The following is an 18,960-nucleotide window of genomic DNA, read 5'->3' as shown; positions in this document are numbered from 1 at the left end:
GTTGATCAGTGCTTGACAGACAGTGTTGGCAGGGTAGCCTAGTGGTTAGAGCATTGGACTAGTAACCAGAAGGTTGCAAGTTCAAATCCCCGAGCTGACAAGCTACAAATCTCTTCTTCTGCCCCTGAACAGGCAGTTGTAAGGCCGTCATTGAAAATAAGAATTTGTTCTTAACTGACTTGCCTAGTAAAATAAATAGTCAAGTCTTGCCATAGAATTTCAAGCCAATTTAAGTCAAAACTGTAACTAGACCACTCAGGAACATTCAATTTTGTCTTGGTAAGCAACTCACATATATATTTGACCTTGCGTTTCAGGTTATTTTCCTGCTGAAAGGTGAATTTGTCTCCCTCCCAGTGTTTGTTGGAAATCAGACTGAACCAGGTTTTCCTCTAGGATTTTGCGGGTGCTTAGCTCTACTCCGTTCCTTTTTAACCCCGAAAAATCTCCCAAGTCCTTTCCAATGACAAGCATACCCATAACATGATGCAGATACCACCATGTTTCAAAATATGTAGAGTGGTACTCAATGATGTGTTGTGTTGAATTTGCCCCAAACATTGCACTTTGACATGATGGGGTACAAAATCAGGCACTGTACATTTTAGAGCCCCCCCCCCCCTCCTGTTGGCCGCAGAGACAACAACAAAAAACATTTTCTGCAATTCTACACACTTTGCCATGTGGCTGAGAGAAATGCTTACAGTATTAAAGTTATTTTCCTGCTATTCTACACATTTTGCTATGGGCTCAGAGAAAAATGTGCAGTTTTAAAGCTAATTTCCTTAAATTCTACACATTTTTCCATGCCAGTCTCCCTGACTATATATCTTTATTTAGGTGATTATTGGTTCTCAAAGTATAAGCTATAAGTCCATCAGCTACATTTACTCTTCAAGGGAAATCTTTAGCATAAAAATGACTTTCCCGGACTCTTATCATTATAAAACCTTCATAAAGTGGTTATAACTGCCATATCTCTTTTTTAATCTAGCAAATGTAACCTTGCCAATCATTCCATCACCGTCGGAGGGGGAAGATGATCTCGTTTGGCTGGAGGGGGGTTGACGCGTCACAACTGCTGTGTGTTATAAAGAGCCCGGTCTAGATGAACCTGTCCTGTACCACAGTTATGGTTCTGTGTATGTTTGTGTGTATGCACGACGTTGTCTTTAACCGTAGCACACACACACTAGACTAAAGATATCTTTCGTCTGATTGGCTGTCTCTCTACAGAGGGAGCCGCTAGTCTTCTGCCCACCCACTGTTTATAGCTCTCCTCTGTCAGAAACTCAGAACTTCCTTCCTTCCAGTAAGAGTAGTCTATTCATCCAGAGCACCAGGACTCACCATGGCAGCTAATGATTACCGAGGCTACCTGAGGAACCACGCCGACATGGAGGGCGCTCAGTCCCGCTACCACCCGTCCCATGGCTCGGAACCCAAATATAGACCGTTTATATTCGTGACTCTGGCTGTTATGGGATTGCTGCAGATTGCATCGAGTGTGGCGATCTTGTTACACTTGACAGGTTATCTCCAAGAGGTAAGAAACACTTCCAAGACGCACAACGGGTGATAACATAACTATGCGACACACTTGCGAGTTGCGACATGTGCAGAGGTGCGCGTCAGCATTATATCTTGAACTTGCGGGTGGCTATATTAAATTCGACTTTAAACAATCAGCCTGACAATAGGGTAAACAATCTGCAAAAATTGTTGCACAGTTTTGAAATTGTAATTGACACATATTAAGTTTAAACTTGAGAGTGAAAAGTGGGCTACATTAAACTGTTGGAATACCCAAACCTATAGCCTTTTGCTGTTTCAAGCGCACATGGTTGAATATCATTCAAGCTTGCAGGTTTGCGGATACAGTTTGGGCTCGCAACTTCTTGAGGAACTTGCGGCTGAAGTGCGCGAGCACTTTCCTTTTGAACAATCTCTGCTCTCGAAAGCCAGTGGTGGTAATTCTGTGAATTTGTCCCCAATAGTAAAACCAGCTGTCAGCACTCTGAAATAGCACATCTCTCTACTGATGAGATTGTCTGCACAGATTATAAAGAGTTAAATTATATCAGCAAGACAGTATTTTCCATGTCACAGACCTTATCAAAGCAATCTCCCGTTTTCACAAAGATAAATCTCAATAGTGAGTGTTGCCAGATGGGGATAGTGTTGTCTAAATAAAGATGTCATTCAACTAATCTTGTTTGTAAAATGCATCTGTTTTTACTGAAGCAGGAATGTTTACACTGTTATTAACAGTTTTCTTTCAGAAATGAGAATAAACAAATGTTTCTCAAAGTGTATGATGTAGTTGGGGTAGGTGGTTTTAGAAACCATCTAATAATCTCTACGGAAGATGTTTTCAAATTCAAACATGACATTATTGGCATGACATAATTACACATTGGTATTGCCAAAGTAACAAAACACAATAGGAATATTTAGCAGTTGTTCTATTTTAGCTCCAGGTCTTCTCCAGTCAAGCCAGTGAGCCCTCAGCACAGAGAGAGACAGAATGACATGTCAGTGATATTGATGTGCCTCCGTGCCAGTCAGGTAGCTAACCTGTCATGTACCACTATCACCCTGCACAATCAGTCTTGTATAATACACAGCATTAACATTATTTCTGGGTTGTTATCATTGCTTTATGGTGGTTTCTACAGTTGAATGATGGTCATGTTTCAACCAGACAAACAACAAGAAAACATTTCAGTTCCATCATGATGCTCCATCAGTCTTCACACATAGGCCTAATGAAGCCCGGAATGGTGTGTGTGTGTGTGTGTGTAGAGAGCCTGCTGTAGAATGATGTCAATGTCGGTTGACCAATCTTTGGCATAAACACAGTGGTGTGTGTCGGGAGCTTGTTAACTCCTGGAGAAGAGCCCAAGTAGGAAAGAGAGAGAGGGGTGTTGGGTGAGAGAAAGGGAGGAGAGTGATGAGAATGGTATATTAGCTAGATAGAGAGAGAGAAGGAGAGGATGGAGAAAGAGAACAGGAGACGGGCAGAAAAAGAGGGGAAGAGAGATGGTACTAAAACGTTGTACATTTACATATCGGGATATTATTTTTGATGATGTATCCTTTTGACAGTATCGCATTTTTATTTTTGTGCTGGTTGGCTGTACCTGCACAAAAACTCCAGTTTTCTTTGTTCATAGCTTGTTCTCCATCTTCTTTTAAAATAGGGAGCCAATTTGTTTTCACCAACTGTTATTTCCATGACTGAATTAAACTTGTTTTCTCATGGCTCTCTTGTCTCTCTGCAGCAGACAATATGTGAGCGATATGTTTGGAACATCGAATCACAATACATTCACGCTTCGAACACACTGACAGTGTCATTGCATTTTGGTACACCAGATTGACATTCATTTCCAATGGAACGCTGTGTTTGCCTTGCAGCAATGAGTTGCAGAGGCAGTTGCAGTGCGTTCGGTGTGGTACATACATTGGACTTATCGAACGTATGCATCAAACTGTGTGTGCAGACTGCTTGACAGAAATGGTAGCAGAAGGATGAATGTTGACCTTTTGTTGCACACACATCCAGATGATGATGCATACTATTTTGCGCAATGAAGCTGTCGGTTGTTTGAAGCGTTAGAGTTGTAATACATATCCTATCGGCACCTAAGTATCGTGATAATATCATTATCGTGATTTCCCTGGTTCAGGTGGTAGAGCATGGTGCTTGCAACGCCAGGGTTGTGGGTTTGATTCCCACGGGGGACCAGTACGGACCACTACTGTACTGTAAGTCGTTCTGGTTTAAGAGCTTTTGCTAAATTACTTAAATGTAAAATGTAAAAATGAGAGATGGCTATTAGAGTTGTATTTGGCACAAGGACCAGATGCACTGCTCCCCCTGTCTGAACATCTGTAGGAGTTACTGTATCTGATGGGGGAGTAGGAGGCAGCACAGCACCGTGCCTCAGGATCTGAGAGACCAGGATGTACAGGACATCTGGTTCTAGATGGGGGTATAGGGATGGGAATTGGTATGGGGAATGGTTGAAGAGTCCTGGTGCAGACCTGAACAGAGAACTGGCACCTCTAACCTATGGATACACTGCCGGCCAAGCAGTCACTAAAAGTCAGAGTAGGTCTTCCAGGTTTCAGTCAGTGAATTGTGACACGCTTGAGACTACCTGTCAACAAACTGTGTCTGTTTTACTCTGATAAATTAGGGGGATTGTTAGGTAATATGTGTCTTCCTAACGCCCGTGTTTCTGTTTCCAGGTCGATCTCTCCTCTGCAACGCAGCAGCCAATGGAGGTGAGTCGAACCCTGTCTGATCATAATAACCAACCCTCTCATTGGTCCACATTAGAGGGTTTTTACTGTAATGTTGTCCGGGACTTCCTGGTAAGGTAGAATTAATAGGCTATGTTTGTCATTAAAGCTCAGAGATTGTTGGGTTACAATTTATTTTACAATCTTATTTCAGATGTTATTTTGTTACACTATTTGGTATGTAATCAAAAAGATAATTGCCATTTCGAAAGTAAATCAGATTACAGTATTTTATCAGATTACAGTATCTACAGGATATAAATTCCGAAGCTGTATTCTTTTTGGCTTCATTCACTGATTCTTTGACACGAAACAGCCTTGTCCTGTGTGGGAGTTAGCCTATGGCAATCCTATTTGGCCAAACCAGAATATCAATAGCCGGGGGAAACTACTGGGAAACCACCACGGTGTGTATGTTCAGCAAGTGAACAAGGGGTTACTATAACAGATTACACCTGGTAAGCATTTCCTCCTCCTATAACTTGCACCCATGTGTGAACAGTATGATCAGCACGGGGTGTACAGTAGGTAAATGGTAAGACATTTATATTATAACCAAAAAAGGTTACCCATTCTCAAATTTGCGCTTAGTCTTGCTGTTCCCATGGTTCTGTTTTTGTGCCTACCACAGCAAATGTACACCCTAAGCCAAACCCAGCTTCAAACCCTAACCCCAGTGTGGTCAGGAGCCTGTAGAGAGGTCAAGCCATCCTCATAGTCCCTACCCACTGATCAGGGGTCAGACATGTTTCATCTCCCCAATAAAGCGAGGATTGGGGGGTGGGCCTAGAGTCAGATTTGCCTGTAGTTTACTGTATTGTACATGGGGCACCAATTAAATGATGTCATGGTTTGGCGGCGGTGATTGCTATGTGTCCTGCATAACCTTCACTCATTGATGACAGTGGCATAACGTATGTATGTGTTCAGAGTAACCTTCACTCATTAATGACAGTGGCATAACGTATGTATGTGTTCAGAGTAACCTTCACTCATTAATGACAGTGGCATAACGTATGTATGTGTTCAGAGTAATCTTCACTCATTAATGACAGTGGCATAACGTATGTATGTGTTCAGAGTAACCTTCACTCATTAATGACAGTGGCATAACGTATGTATGTGTTCAGAGTAACCTTCACTCATTAATGACAGTGGCATAACGTATGTATGTGTTCAGAGTAATCTTCGCTCATCAGTAACAGTGGCGTAGAACGTTGGTCGCGGCGGAATGCACCATTGTTGAGGTCTGACATGGGTTTTGTGTAAATCATTTTTGGAACATTCCACCATCTTGCTGGCACAGGTTTCCCCCGGCAACAGCAGAATCTTTTCAGGAATTAAAACAACACAGAAAGAAAGGAATCCGCTCTGCTTTGCTTAGCTGTGTTTAGTTTCCCATAATGTATTTTGAATTTGCCCTTGTTGCCCCAGAGGAGTGCTTAGACAAACCACCCACTCTGCTCTGCTGTCTCTGCTTTGCCTTGGACTGAGGAGGCCTCTGTGTCATCAGGCTGACATCTCAGACTGGGATGGTTCCCATGTTGTAGTCTCAGCTCTGCTCCATCCTCCAGGCTGCAGAGTGAACCCTGCTCTAGGCTTTATGAGGTGTGAGGCTGAAAGGTCTATTTGGCTCCCTGTGTGTGATCATAGAGTCTGCCCTGGGATGTGTGTGTATGCGTGTGGGTGCGTGTGTTGTGTTAGTCTTCCCAGGGACCAGTGTTACTTCGCTGACAAATGAGTGGGTTTGTTAAAGAGCAGGTATTATTAAGAGCTGCCACGTCTCATGTTTGCCTTTGTTAAGTGCTCTTTGATCCAGACATATTTCACCTGTGGATTGGACCAGGAGGGTCAGAGAGCACAGGGTACTCAGAGCTCAATGGGTTGGAACTGATGACCCATGGCTGTAATCTATTGCACAGTGGACAGTGGACTGAACTGGGTGAAAGGTGATACAATAGAATAATACAGTGCATCACTGGAGTGGATAACTACAGTCCTGTAGTAAACAGTTACTACCCCAGCCTGAGCCTCTGCTCTGTAGCTCTCCAGCGAAAGTCATCTTCTCTTCCTGGTAAGGAGGCATGAGTTGGTCGAGTGTCTCACCACAAATCAAAGCTAAATGCCAAATTGTTGGGCCAGGGGGGAGTTAGTTGGTGATTTCTCCATAGCCTTGGCCAGACTTGTTTACCCTGTCTAATTCTAAACCACCTTTCTATAAACATGTTTACACAGCAAATTGTTTTTGGAAGAGAGACTGTACTGATCTTGGACTGAACATCACACAAGTCTGTCTGCTCCTGTTGTGTGAGTAAATATACAAGACTTAATATTAGTATTATGCAGGTGCACTCATGTTGCTGCAAACCACCGTGATGATCATTCCAGAGCAGTAGTCTTGTTTTATTTGAAATGTTCTGTCCTATTCAGAGGTGTTGTGTGTCCATTTGTGGTTTTCAGGTCATTGAAGAACAATCTTCAACAGTGTTCAAGTCAACACTTCGCTTTTGTTTCTGGTATTTAATTGTATTTATTGGCTCAAGGTAGAGCGGAAAATGAGATTTCTGGCACACCAGGGCTGATCATAATGTGGGACATTATAACTGAAATGATAAAACAAGTTGAAACATCTACAGGATGTGTCTGTTCTGGAAGTAAGTATCTCTAGCAGACAGACAGTAGGTCTTCACATGGAACCTGTTCAGTGAGGCAGGCTGTTTACTTGCATAGAGACGGTGTTTTTATCTATGTGCTGCGTCTTGTCTCCAGTCTGTGTACTGTAGCTCTGACTGGGGATACACATGTCATCGCACCACTCCAGGGGTGAATCTAATCAGATTTAGAAGTTGTGCCAGAACTTTGAAAAGAACATCCATCTGAAAGGTGACATTACCCAGCAGCCCTAGGGTCCCAGAACCAGACCACAATTTCTGGTGCTGCTCACAACTCAGAGCTCCGGGCTTAGAGGTTCACTAGGCAGAACTAATGGGAGAAGTGTGTGGGAAACACACACATGCACGCCTGTACACACACAGCATAAGCTATAATTAAAATAGACAATGAAATAAGCATTTGTTGAAATATGTAGCGCTAGCAACTGCTTAGAAACTATTATGATTGGGCTAATGATAAATCACTTCTAGATAGAGGTTTGCGGTCACTAGAGCCCTCATTCTCAGCTCGAACCTGACAGCCGGCCAGGCCTCAAATTCTGTGAATTGGTTCGGACTGGGCTGGGCGGGTTTTGGGCTTGCCGTGCTGTATTAAGAAAATAAAAAACTGTGTCTGAGTACCTTTTAGCCTACTACAGCTCTCTCTCAGTTGCAGACACTAGCGGTGCCAGGATTCCAATATTGGCTGGGCCAGAGAAATTTGTGGCCATGATTAAACTTATTTTTCTGATGATTTAAATATTTCAATTTAGCGATACGAATAGGCTGGAGTACACTCGGGAGAATGATGATCTATGAGACCACGACAGGCAGCGCATCTCAGTATCAGGAGAAGCCCATGCATCTGTTAACGCCGATTCAGTGCCTTCAGAAAGTATTGACACACTTATTCCACATTTTGTGTTACAGCCTGAATTTAAAATGTATTAAACTGAGATTTTGTGTCACTGGCCTACACACAATACCCCATCGTTTAAAAGTGGAATTATGTTTTTAGAAAAAAAAAAGTTTTTATTCAAAATGAAACACTGAAATGTCTTGCGTCAATAAGTATTCAACCCGTTTGTTATTGCAATACTAAATACGTTCAGGAGTAGAAATGTGCTTAAAAAGTCACTTAATAAGTTGCATGTACTCACTCTGTGTGCAATAATAGTGTTAAACATGATTTTTTAATGACTACCTCATCTCTGTACCCCACAAATACAATGAAGACCAGGAGGTTTTTCCAATGCCTCGCAAAGAAGGGCACCTATTGGTAGATGTGTAAAAAAGCAAAAAAAAGCAGACATTAAATATCTCTTTGAGCATTGTGAAGTTATTAACTACACTTTGGATGGTGTATCAATACACCCAGTCACTACAAAGATACAGGCGTCCTTCCTAAATCAGTAGCCGGAGAGGAAGGAAACCGCTCAGGGATTTCACCATGAGGCCAATGGTGACTTTAAAATAGTTACATTGTTCTTCAAGATGTGTTTAAAACTATCTGGCCTTAATGGCCATGTACTCTTATAATCTCCACCCGGCACAGCCAGAAGAAGACTGACCCCCCCCCCCCCCGAGCCTGGTTCCTCTCAAGGTTTCTTCCTACTGTAGGTTCCTGCCTTACTAGGGAGTTTTTCCTAGCCACCGTGCTTCTACATCTGCATTGCTTGCTGTTTGGGGTTTTAGGCTGGGTTTCTGTATAGCACTTTGTAGCATCTGCTGATGTAAAAAGGGCTTCATAAATACATTTGATTGAGTTTCATTGATTAATGGCTGTGATGGGAGAAAACTGAGGATGGATCAACAACATTGTAGTTACTCTACATTACTAACCTAAATGACAGATTCTAACATGTTAACTCAGGGGTGTCAATACTTATGTAAATGAGGTATTTCGTTTTCAATACATTTGCCCAAAAATATTTTCACTTTGTCATTACGGGTTATTGTGTGTAGATGGTTGGGCTAAAAATCTATTTAATGCATTTTGTATTCAGGTTGTAACACAACAAAATGTGTAATAAGTCAAGGGGTACACCCTAGACTTCCCTCCTAATGTGCCTTGCAGGACCTAGTAAACTATCACAAGTAGACCCATAACTGCTCCAAATGTTTTCTTAATAAAACATGCATTCAAAACACAGGGTGTTTAAACGTTTATTTTTGGCAGAACATCTTATTCATTTATTGTTTCATTATTCAAGACTCCCTTTGTTATTTTATTTCAAAATAAAATGCTTTATTTTATTGAAAGGCATGAATGACTTGTATGCTGTGTAATGACAAAAAGTAAATACATAATAATGTGTTATATTGAAGTAGGCTGTTACATTAAGGCAGATAAAACAGGATGTACTCTCATAGCTTGATTGTGGATCAATTATATAAGGCTACTACGTGAGTCAAGAGGAAAACAACACACTTGATTTAGGCTACATTATGGCATGCTATGTGTTTCTGATCAGTGCTAGATGGGCAAATGAGCTAGCACCTCCAGATCAATTATCTAAAAATACTGTGGCGTTTACAGGTTTCCCAATCTTATGACTTTACTAGCTTAAATAACAAATGGACAGAGAGGGAAATGTGGTTCATGCCAATAGGCATTTGAATGTTACACTGCACGGAGTAACGGGGAACTGCACAAAACAACAAAGCTAGCATGAACTAGCAAGCCATAAATCACAGTCCAGCGGGAGGTATCTCCCCAGAGAAATAATCACAAGAGAGAGAAAATGGGTCTCTCCCCACTATTTATATCCCCACAAACCAATGTGCAGCTCCCCCTTCTTCTATGACCATAACAAACCCATCAACAATGAACTTGACTGTTGCTGCCAGCCTGGGGCAGGGTCTGCCCACCCTACCTCCTGAGGGTCGCTAAAATACAGAAAGAGATTCACTGAAAAAAAATCACGTTGATTGATTATCAGACAAGTCGAGGCTTTTGGTCGGGAGTCGGACAGGGTACTACATGAGTGAAGAGCAAATTCCACTTGTTAAGCTACATAACATGCTAGAATTTTGGGGGGGTCAGCTAATATATGAGCAAACTAAACGTTAACGTTAACATTTTCCCAGCCTAATTGTTATTGATTAATCAAGATGAGTGTCTCAAAGCAGCGAGTTGGCGCTGTCCCAATCAAATCGGTGCTGAAATGTGTATTTGTAATTATTAAGGATCCCTATTAGCTGCTGCCAAGGCACCAGCTACTCTTCCTGGGGTCCAACAACATTAAGGCAGTTATATATAATTTAAAACATTACATGACCGGCCTCCCGGGTGGCGCAGTGGTTAACGCCCAGGCTCTGGTTTCACGCCCAGGTTCTGTCGTAACCGACCGGGAGGTCCGTGGGGCGACTCACAATTGGCCTAGCGTTGTCCGGGTTTGGCCGGTAGGGAAATCCTTGTCTCATCGTGCACCAGCGACTCCCGTGGCGGGCCGGGCGCAGTGCACGCTAACCAAGGTTGCCAGGTGCACGGTGTTTCCTCCGACACATTGGTGCAGCTGGCTTCCAGGTTGGATGGCGCTGTGTTAAGAAGCAGTGCGGCTTGGTTGGGATGTGTATCGGAGGACACATGACTTTCAACCTTCGTCTCTCCCGAGCCCGTATGGGAGTTGTAGCGACGAGACAAGATAGTAGCTACTAAACAATTGGATACCACGAAATTGGGGAGAAAAAGGGGTAAAATGAAATTTAAAAAATACATTACATTTCATAACACTTTACCCAATACATTTAGTGTGTTCCTTCAGGCCACTACTCCACTATCATATATTTACAATACAACATCTATGTGTACATGTGTGTAGAGTGCGTGTCTTATCATGTGTATGTGTGTCTGTGCCTGTGGGTGTCTCTTCACAGTTCCCGCTGCTCCATAAGTTGTATTTTTATCTACCCCCCCCCCCTCAAGTCTGTTCTTGATTCTGGGATTGTGAAGAGTCCTTTGGTGTCATGACTTGTGGGGTGTGCATGGGTGTCTGAGCTGTGTGCTAGTAGTTTAAACAGACACCTCGGTGCATTCAGCATGTCAACACTTCTTACACAAACAAGTAGTGATGAAGTCAATCTCTTCCATTTTGAGCCATGAGATTTACATGCATATTATTAATTTTAGCTCTCTGTGTACATTTAAGGGCCAGCCGTGCTGCCCATTTCTGAGACAATTGTAATTTTCCGAAGTCCCTCTTGGTTGCACCTGACCACATGACTGAAGAGTAGACCAGGTTCAAAAAACTAAGGCCTGTAGGACCTTCCTTGTTGATAGTGTTAAAAAGGAAGAGCAGCACTTTATTATGGACTTCTCCCCATCTTAGCTACTATTGTATCAACATGTTTTGACCATGACAATTTACAATCCAGGTTTACTCCAAGCAGTTTAGTCACCTCAACTTGCTCAAGTTCTACATGATTTATTACAAGATTTAGTTGAAGTTTAGGGTTTAGTGAATGATTTGTCCCAAATACAATGCTTTTAGTTTTTGAAATATTTAGTACTAACTTATTCCTTGCCACCCATTCGGAAACTAACTGCAGCTCTTTATTGTAGTGTTGCAGTGATTTCACTTGCTGTAGTAGCTGACGTGTATAGTGTTGAGTTATCCCAAACACAGACACACTGGCTTTACTCAGGCCAGTGGCATGTCATTAGTAAAGATTCAAAAAAGTAAGGGGCCTAGACAGCTGCCCTGGGGAATTCCTGAATCTACGTGTATAATGTTAGAGAGGCTTCCATTACTCTCTGTGTTCTGTTAGACAGGTAACTCTATCCACAATATAGCAGGGGGTGTAAAGCCATAACACAAGTTTTTCCATCTACAGACTATCATCAATAATGTCAATAGCCACACTGAAGTCTAACAAAACAGCTCCCACAATATTTTTATCATACATTTCTCTCAGCCAATCATCAGTCATTTGTGCCATGGTTGTTGAATGTCCTTTCCTATAAGTGTGTTGAAAGTATGTTGTCAATTAGTTTACAGTAAAATAGCATTGGTCAAATAGCATTGGTCATCAACTTTTTTCCAAAAGTTTACTAAGCAGGCTGATTGGTTGGCTATTTTAGCCAGTAAAAGGAGGTTTACTATTCTTGGGTAGCGGAAATACTTTTGCTTCCCTCCAGGCCTGAGGGAACACACTTTCTATTAGGCTTAGATTGAAGATATGGCAATAATAGTGGCAATAATGATAATTTAGGTCAGGATTTCCCAAACTCTATTTCTTTTAAATTAGTATAGGCTAATTGTTGGATATGACTTTGGGAGTTTCAGTATGAGCAAGAATTTGATACATTAATTCAATTGCATTAGCCTACTTTATTCCAATATTTTCATCATTCAGTTCATTAAGGTGAGTTTTCCTCTCAAAATGTTGAATTATTGTGTGCTTATTGACATTTACTGCATTGATTGATAGGACTAGGAAAATAGCATTTTACTGCACCTGCCATAACACCTGCTAAACTTTGTACCCGACCAATACAATTGTATTTTATTGATGGCTGTTTTCTCATCTCCTCACTCTGCTGCCGCCCTCTCACAGTTCCACTCTGCTCTGACATGCATTGTAGCGTCCCGTTGATGACCCTTTCTATTTCCGCAGGAAGTGCAGATGGAACCCATCATGTTCGACGCCCTGAAGGACCCGAGGAAAGGCAGACAACGCTGCAAGAACCAGGGGAGGGAGGGGCTTCCATCAGCTCATCTACCAATCAGAGCAACTATAGACTATGTGAAGAGTAAGTCCATAGCAATAGCCAACAGTAAGCCACAGCTTACAGCTAGAACTAGCCTACTGCAACCAATACTAGTATACAGTACAATGGTGGAAATATAATTCTGACAACCTCTGTCAAACAGACAGATTTGACTAATAACATAATCATTGTTTTGACTGACTTATTGATTGATTGACTGATTGTATTACTGATTAGTTGATCAACTGACTGATTGATTCATTAATTTATTGATTGGCTGTTGTATTTGTATTGTTCCAGAAGGGGAGCTGAGAGCAGCTATGATCCATTGGGATGAGGCGCAGGGCCACCTGAAGAAGATGCGTTACCATGACGGCCGTCTCCTGGTGGATGAGCCAGGCCTGTACTCCGTCTACGCCAAGACCTGTTTCCGCTACTACGACCTGGGACCTGACACAGAGCCTGGCGATGCTACGCCCCAGGCCGTGGACGTGAACAACGCCCAGCTCATCCAGTACATCTCCCACGAGAAACACACGTCCCTGCCCAGCAAGTCTGTGGTGTTGATGAAGACAGGCAGCACCATGCGCTGGAATAACTCTCAGTATAACATGTACTGTGCCCAGCAGGGCAGGGGGGTGATGCTACAGCAAGGGGATGGACTGTTTGTTAATGTGTCCAATGCCTGGATGCTGGATCCTGAACCAGAGGGGACGTACTTTGGGGCGATCAAGATCGGGAACTGAAACCGCATACAGAGGAGGAGGAGGATGTGCTACTGAACGTTCTATAGACGTAACTGCCAAAGAACCACTGAGAGAGAGACAGAGCACTTGTTGTATGTAACATTACTGAATTTGTATTTGATTTGTTCTAGTTTTTTATTGAAAGGAATGGGCTATGTTGTTCTTAACCAGATAGAGAATTAGGATATGCAGTCATTTAAGTGAGGTGATATGGATACCTCCGTTCACTCACTAGGCCTCAACAAAACCCATATGCCGTTCACACATAGACTTAACCTGTTCCTTATGGTTCAAAACTGCACAGGATGCTTTTTAGTTCAACATTTTATAAAGTTGATAGTTATCAACCATTTTATATTGTTGATATTTCCCATTCCAGGGAGCACTTTTGAAAACTGTTATTACGATGTGTTTTTAAAGTATAGCAGTGTGGATCCTATCTTCTGTTTATCAGCCGACACAAAGTCATTCCTCATCGCTAGTCTGGCCCCTCATAGTTTACAAAACATTGTCATCGTCCTGAACAGAAGCACAGCTGGGGTATTTTGTTTATAACTGAGGAGGGTTTCCACCAGTGAACACTTTGGTACATTCTTAGAAAAAAGGGTTCCAAAGGGGTTCTTCGTCTGTCCCCATAGGAGACCACTTTTTGGTTCCAGGTAGAACCCTTTTTGGTTCCAGGTAAGGGTTCTACATGGAACTCAAAATGGTTCTACCTGAAACCAACAGGGTTCTACCTTGAATCAAAAGGGGTTCTTCAAAGGGTTCTCCAATGGGGACAGCCGAAGAACCCTTTTAGGTTTTAGATAGCACCTTTTATTTTTGGAGAAAAAAAATTCTCCCCAATTTTGTGATATCCAATTGATAGTTACGATCTTTTCTCATCGCTGCAACTCCCCAACGGGCTCGGAAGAGGTAAAGATTGAGTCATACGTCCTCTGAAACATGACCCGTCAAGCCATGCTTTTGCTTAACACCTGCTCGCTTAGCCCAGAAGCCAGCTGCACCAATGTTTTGGAGGAAACACTGTTCAACTGACGACTGAAGTCAGCTTGCAGGCGCCCAACCTGCCACAAGGAGTCGCTAGAAGGAAATGAGCGAAGGAAAGCCCCCCGGCCAAACCCTCCCCTAACCCAGACGATGCTGGGCTAATTGTCCGTTGCCCTATGGGACTCCCGGTCATGGCCGGCTGTGATACAGCCTGGAATCGAACTCCAGGCTGTAGTGATGCCTCAGCACTGCGATGCAGTGCCTTAGACCACAGCAGCACCTTTTTTTTCTAAGAGTGTACCATAAGTATAGTGTAGCCATTAGCCAATGATGCTCCTCTGTCTCTCTTGGGTAAGGATGAACTCAAGTTTAGAGGGTGAGGAGGTTATTCAGTAGTTAACACAGTATTACTGTCCATTCAGGCCCAGGCAACATTTAATATTACATAGACATTATTTAAAGGAATAACAACAGCTGTGTAAGAACAATGATAAATACTATATCAATCACTATTGATTTTTGTTTTCCAAGGAAATACAGAAAAGTGAGTATAGAAGTACTCCATAACTGCATGTACTTAGTTTAACCAGGAGAGACCTGCTGCAATCATCCCATTAACTGAGGGGAACATGGTTGTGGTTTGGGTCAAAAGTATTTTTTCTTATTTTGATTCGTTTTCCCCCAAATTACACAGTATTGAACTATTTTGTCCAGTTTTTGGTGGTTTCTACAAGTAATGATTATCAAAACGCATAAACAACTTATGTGAAGATGCATACTGAAGATAGCTGGCCTGTCTTACCGTAGGGGAGGAGAGCAGAGATTCCTGTCTTTATGAAACTAACGGATCCAAATTGACTTTGGTCCACCTTTTAACTTATAGTTCCTTTTTTCATTTGACTCTTTGAGGTAAATGAGAATATGCACTAAATGTATTTATTTATTAGCTATAACAATGCAGATTGGGACCATTGCTTAAATGACCTGTCTGCTGTAAAATCTTGTGTATTTGATGTCTGTATTACAGTAGGAAGTACTTTGTTTATTAGTAGATGCGCTTTTATTGTCCAAACACAGGGGCTTCAATGTTAAATTCTGTATTTGTATTTTTTTATTACGACAATTCTGTGTGCACTTGCCTAGCCGAAGCAGAATATACTGTCCATCATAAGACCGTAGCAAACTTAAGTTTAAAAATCTTGTACATTCTTTTTTTTATTTGATGTTTATTTATGTCAATTTAACTAATAAAATCATTACTTTTATATATAGGTTTGACGTTTGTTAAACATTATTTTATCATGAATGCAAAACGCATACTATGAATTGTGGATAATGTGTTTCATCATCCTTTACAGACTTGAAAAGAAAGTTAAAATTAGTTTACTAATTACTAGTTTAAAATTAGTTAACCAAAGCTCCAGCACCAGCACCACGTCTTTACCCTACAGCTATTGTCATATGGTCTAACCCCCATCTTCACCCTACAGCTATTGTCATATGGTCTAACCCCCATCTTTACCCTACAGCTATTGTCATATGGTCAAACCCCATCTTTACCCTACAGCTATTGTCATATGGTCAAACCCCATCTTCACCCTACAGCTATTGTCATATGGTCTAACCCCCATCTTCACCCTACAGCTATTGTCATATGGTCTTAACCCCCATCTTCACCCTACAGCTATTGTCATATGGTCAAACCCCATCTTTACCCTACCCCCCCCCATCTTTACCCTACAGCTATTGTCATATGGTCTTAACCCCCATCTTCACCCTACAGCTATTGTCATATGGTCTAACCCCCATCTTTACCCTACAGCTATTGTCATATGGTCTAACCCCCATCTTCACCCTACAGCTATTGTCATATGGTCTAACCCCCATCTTTACCCTACAGCTATTGTCATATGGTCTACCCCCATCTTCACCCTACAGCTATTGTCATATGGTCTAACCCCCATCTTTACCCTACAGCTATTGTCATATGGTCTAACCCCCATCTTCACCCTACAGCTATTGTCATATGGTTAGCGCTGAGCAATTAACCGAAATGATGGTTATTTTTCAGTTTTAATCAGATAATTGACTGACTCTGTTCAAATATTGGAATTCCATTTTGTTCTGTTTTTTTTCTGTGCGCTCTATTGACCAGGCACATTTAGCTGTAGTTTCTCTAGAGATAAATCAGATCATGCCCGAGCTGTGCGGTGTAGTAGGGATTAGTAGTAGGTAGGGCTGGGCGATATGGCAAATAAATGATCACCCTATCTATATATTTTCTCCAATCGATAACGATAATTATCACAATATTAATCAAATAATGTTTAAAAGGTGCATATCTGCTTCAGACTCAAGAATGCCTGAACATACCACTAGGCAGACAGCCTATAGTGGTTAGAGCGTTGGGCCAGTAACCAGCAGGTAGCCTAGTGGTTAGAGCGTTGGGCCAGTAACCAGCAGGTAGCTTAGTGTTTAGAGCGTTGGGCCAGTAACCAGCAGGTAGCCTAGTGGGGCCAGTAACCAGCAGGTAGCCTAGTGGTTAGATCGTTGGGCCAGTAACCAGCAGGTAGCCTAGTGGTTAGAGCTTTGGGCCAGTAACCAGCAGGTAGCCTAGTGGTTAGAGCGTTGGGCCAGTAACCAGCAGGTAGCCTAGTGGTTAGAGCTTTGGGCCAGTAACCAGCAGGTAGCCTAGTGGTTAGAGCTTTGGGCCAGTAACCAGCAGGTAGCCTAGTGGTTAGAGCGTTGGGCCAGTAACCAGCAGGTAGCCTAGTGGTTAGAGCTTTGGGCCAGTAACCAGCAGGTAGCCTAGTGGTTAGAGCGTTGGGCCAGTAACCAGCAGGTAGCCTAGTGGTTAGAGCGTTGGGCCAGTAACCAGCAGGTAGCCTAGTGGTTAGAGCGTTGGGCCAGTAACCAGCAGGTAGCCTAGTGGTTAGAGCGTTGGGCCAGTAACCAGCAGGTAGCCTAGTGGTTAGAGCTTTGGGCCAGTAACCAGCAGGTAGCTTAGTGTTTAGAGCGTTGGGCCAGTAACCAGCAGGTAGCCTAGTGGGGCCAGTAACCAGCAGGTAGCCTAGTGGTTAGATCGTTGGGCCAGTAACCAGCAGGTAGCCTAGTGGTTAGAGCTTTGAGCCAGTAACCAGCAGGTAGCCTAGTGGTTAGAGCGTTGGGCCAGTAACCAGCAGGTAGCCTAGTGGTCAGAGCATTGGGCCAGTAACCAGCAGGTATCCTAGTGGTTAGAGCGTTGGGCCAGTAACCAGCAGGTAGCCTAGTGGTTAGAGCGTTGGGCCAGTAACCGAAAGGTTGCTAGATCAAATCTCTGAGCTGACAAGGTAAAAATCTGTCGTTCCCCCCCTGAACAAGGCAGTTAACCCACTGTTCCCCGATAGGTCGTCATTGTAAATAAGAAGTAGTTCTTAACTGATTTGCCTAGTTAAAGAAAGGTTCCATTTTTTAAAATTAAGTGAGCTACACATAAAATGATACTTTAAGGAAAACTGTTTCATGTTTGCGGCCAGGGAGCACGTACCTGGGCCAGGGAGCACGTACCTGGGGTCAATTAAATTGATAAGCCTCTTGAAACCTTCCTTTTCGACTGTGCTAATTGGTAGCATGTCCTTAGTAATGCAATGCATTATAGCATTTGTGATGTCTTTGTCTTCTCGATGTTTGCTTGTAGGGCATAAACGCTGTCAGTGTTGACTGCTTCGGGCAAACGTCCCTAGATTGTCTGGTGCTTGAGGGGCGTTTATCAATACCGTGGCGCAAACTCAAACTTCATGCATGTTCCAAAGAGTGATTTTGCTTCAGATGTTGAAAAAGGTTTGTCGTTCCCCTACCAGACTTGGTAGCCACCTGTCTTGTCACAATTTGCACCGAACATTGCTCTCCTCTTTGTCGGACTTCAAAAAGCCAAACCACTTCCAAATTACTGAAACAGTTTAACCCTTTTTATCAATACTTTCTTTGTTGGAAGCTGCTCCTTCTCCATGGCTATCACTACCACTGTTTTCACCTACATCACTACCACTGTTTTCACCTACACCACTACCACTGTTTTCACCTACATCACTACCACTGTTTTCACCTACATCACTACCACTGTTTTCACCTACATCACTACCACTGTTTTCACCTACATCACTACCATTGTTTTCACCTACATCACTACCACTGTTTTCACCTACATCACTACCACTGTTTTCACCTACATCACTACCACTGTTTTCGCCTACATCACTACCACTGTTTTCACCTACATCACTGCCACTGTTTTCACCTACATCACTACCACTGTTTTCACCTACATCACTACCACTGTTTTCACCTACATCACTACCATTGTTTTCACCTACATCACTACCACTGTTTTCACCTACATCACTACCACTGTTTTCACCTACATCACTACCACTGTTTTCGCCTACATCACTACCACTGTTTTCACCTACATCACTACCACTGTTTTCACCTACATCACTACCACTGTTTTCACCTACATCACTACCACTGTTTTCACCTACATTCACCTACAACTATTCTATATCGACAT

General features: G+C 42.6%; 1 protein-coding gene across 1 annotated transcript; it reads left to right on the top strand.

The window, feature by feature from the left end:
- Nucleotides 1-1,149: 1,149 nt before the first annotated feature.
- On the top strand, nt 1,150-15,682 carry LOC115129093 (tumor necrosis factor ligand superfamily member 11-like). The gene is made up of 4 exons (XM_029659221.2): nt 1,150-1,546; nt 4,258-4,293; nt 12,582-12,717; nt 12,976-15,682. Exons 1-4 carry the CDS (start codon nt 1,352-1,354, stop codon nt 13,419-13,421), a joined length of 813 nt encoding a protein of 270 aa, XP_029515081.1. The 5' UTR covers nt 1,150-1,351; the 3' UTR covers nt 13,422-15,682.
- Nucleotides 15,683-18,960: the final 3,278 nt, after the last annotated feature.

The sequence above is a fragment of the Oncorhynchus nerka genome, linkage group LG1 (assembly GCF_034236695.1).
Source record: "Oncorhynchus nerka isolate Pitt River linkage group LG1, Oner_Uvic_2.0, whole genome shotgun sequence".
Lineage (NCBI taxonomy): Eukaryota > Metazoa > Chordata > Actinopteri > Salmoniformes > Salmonidae > Oncorhynchus > Oncorhynchus nerka.
Note: the sequence above shows the minus strand (reverse complement) of the source record. Positions and strands in the feature narration are given on the sequence as shown.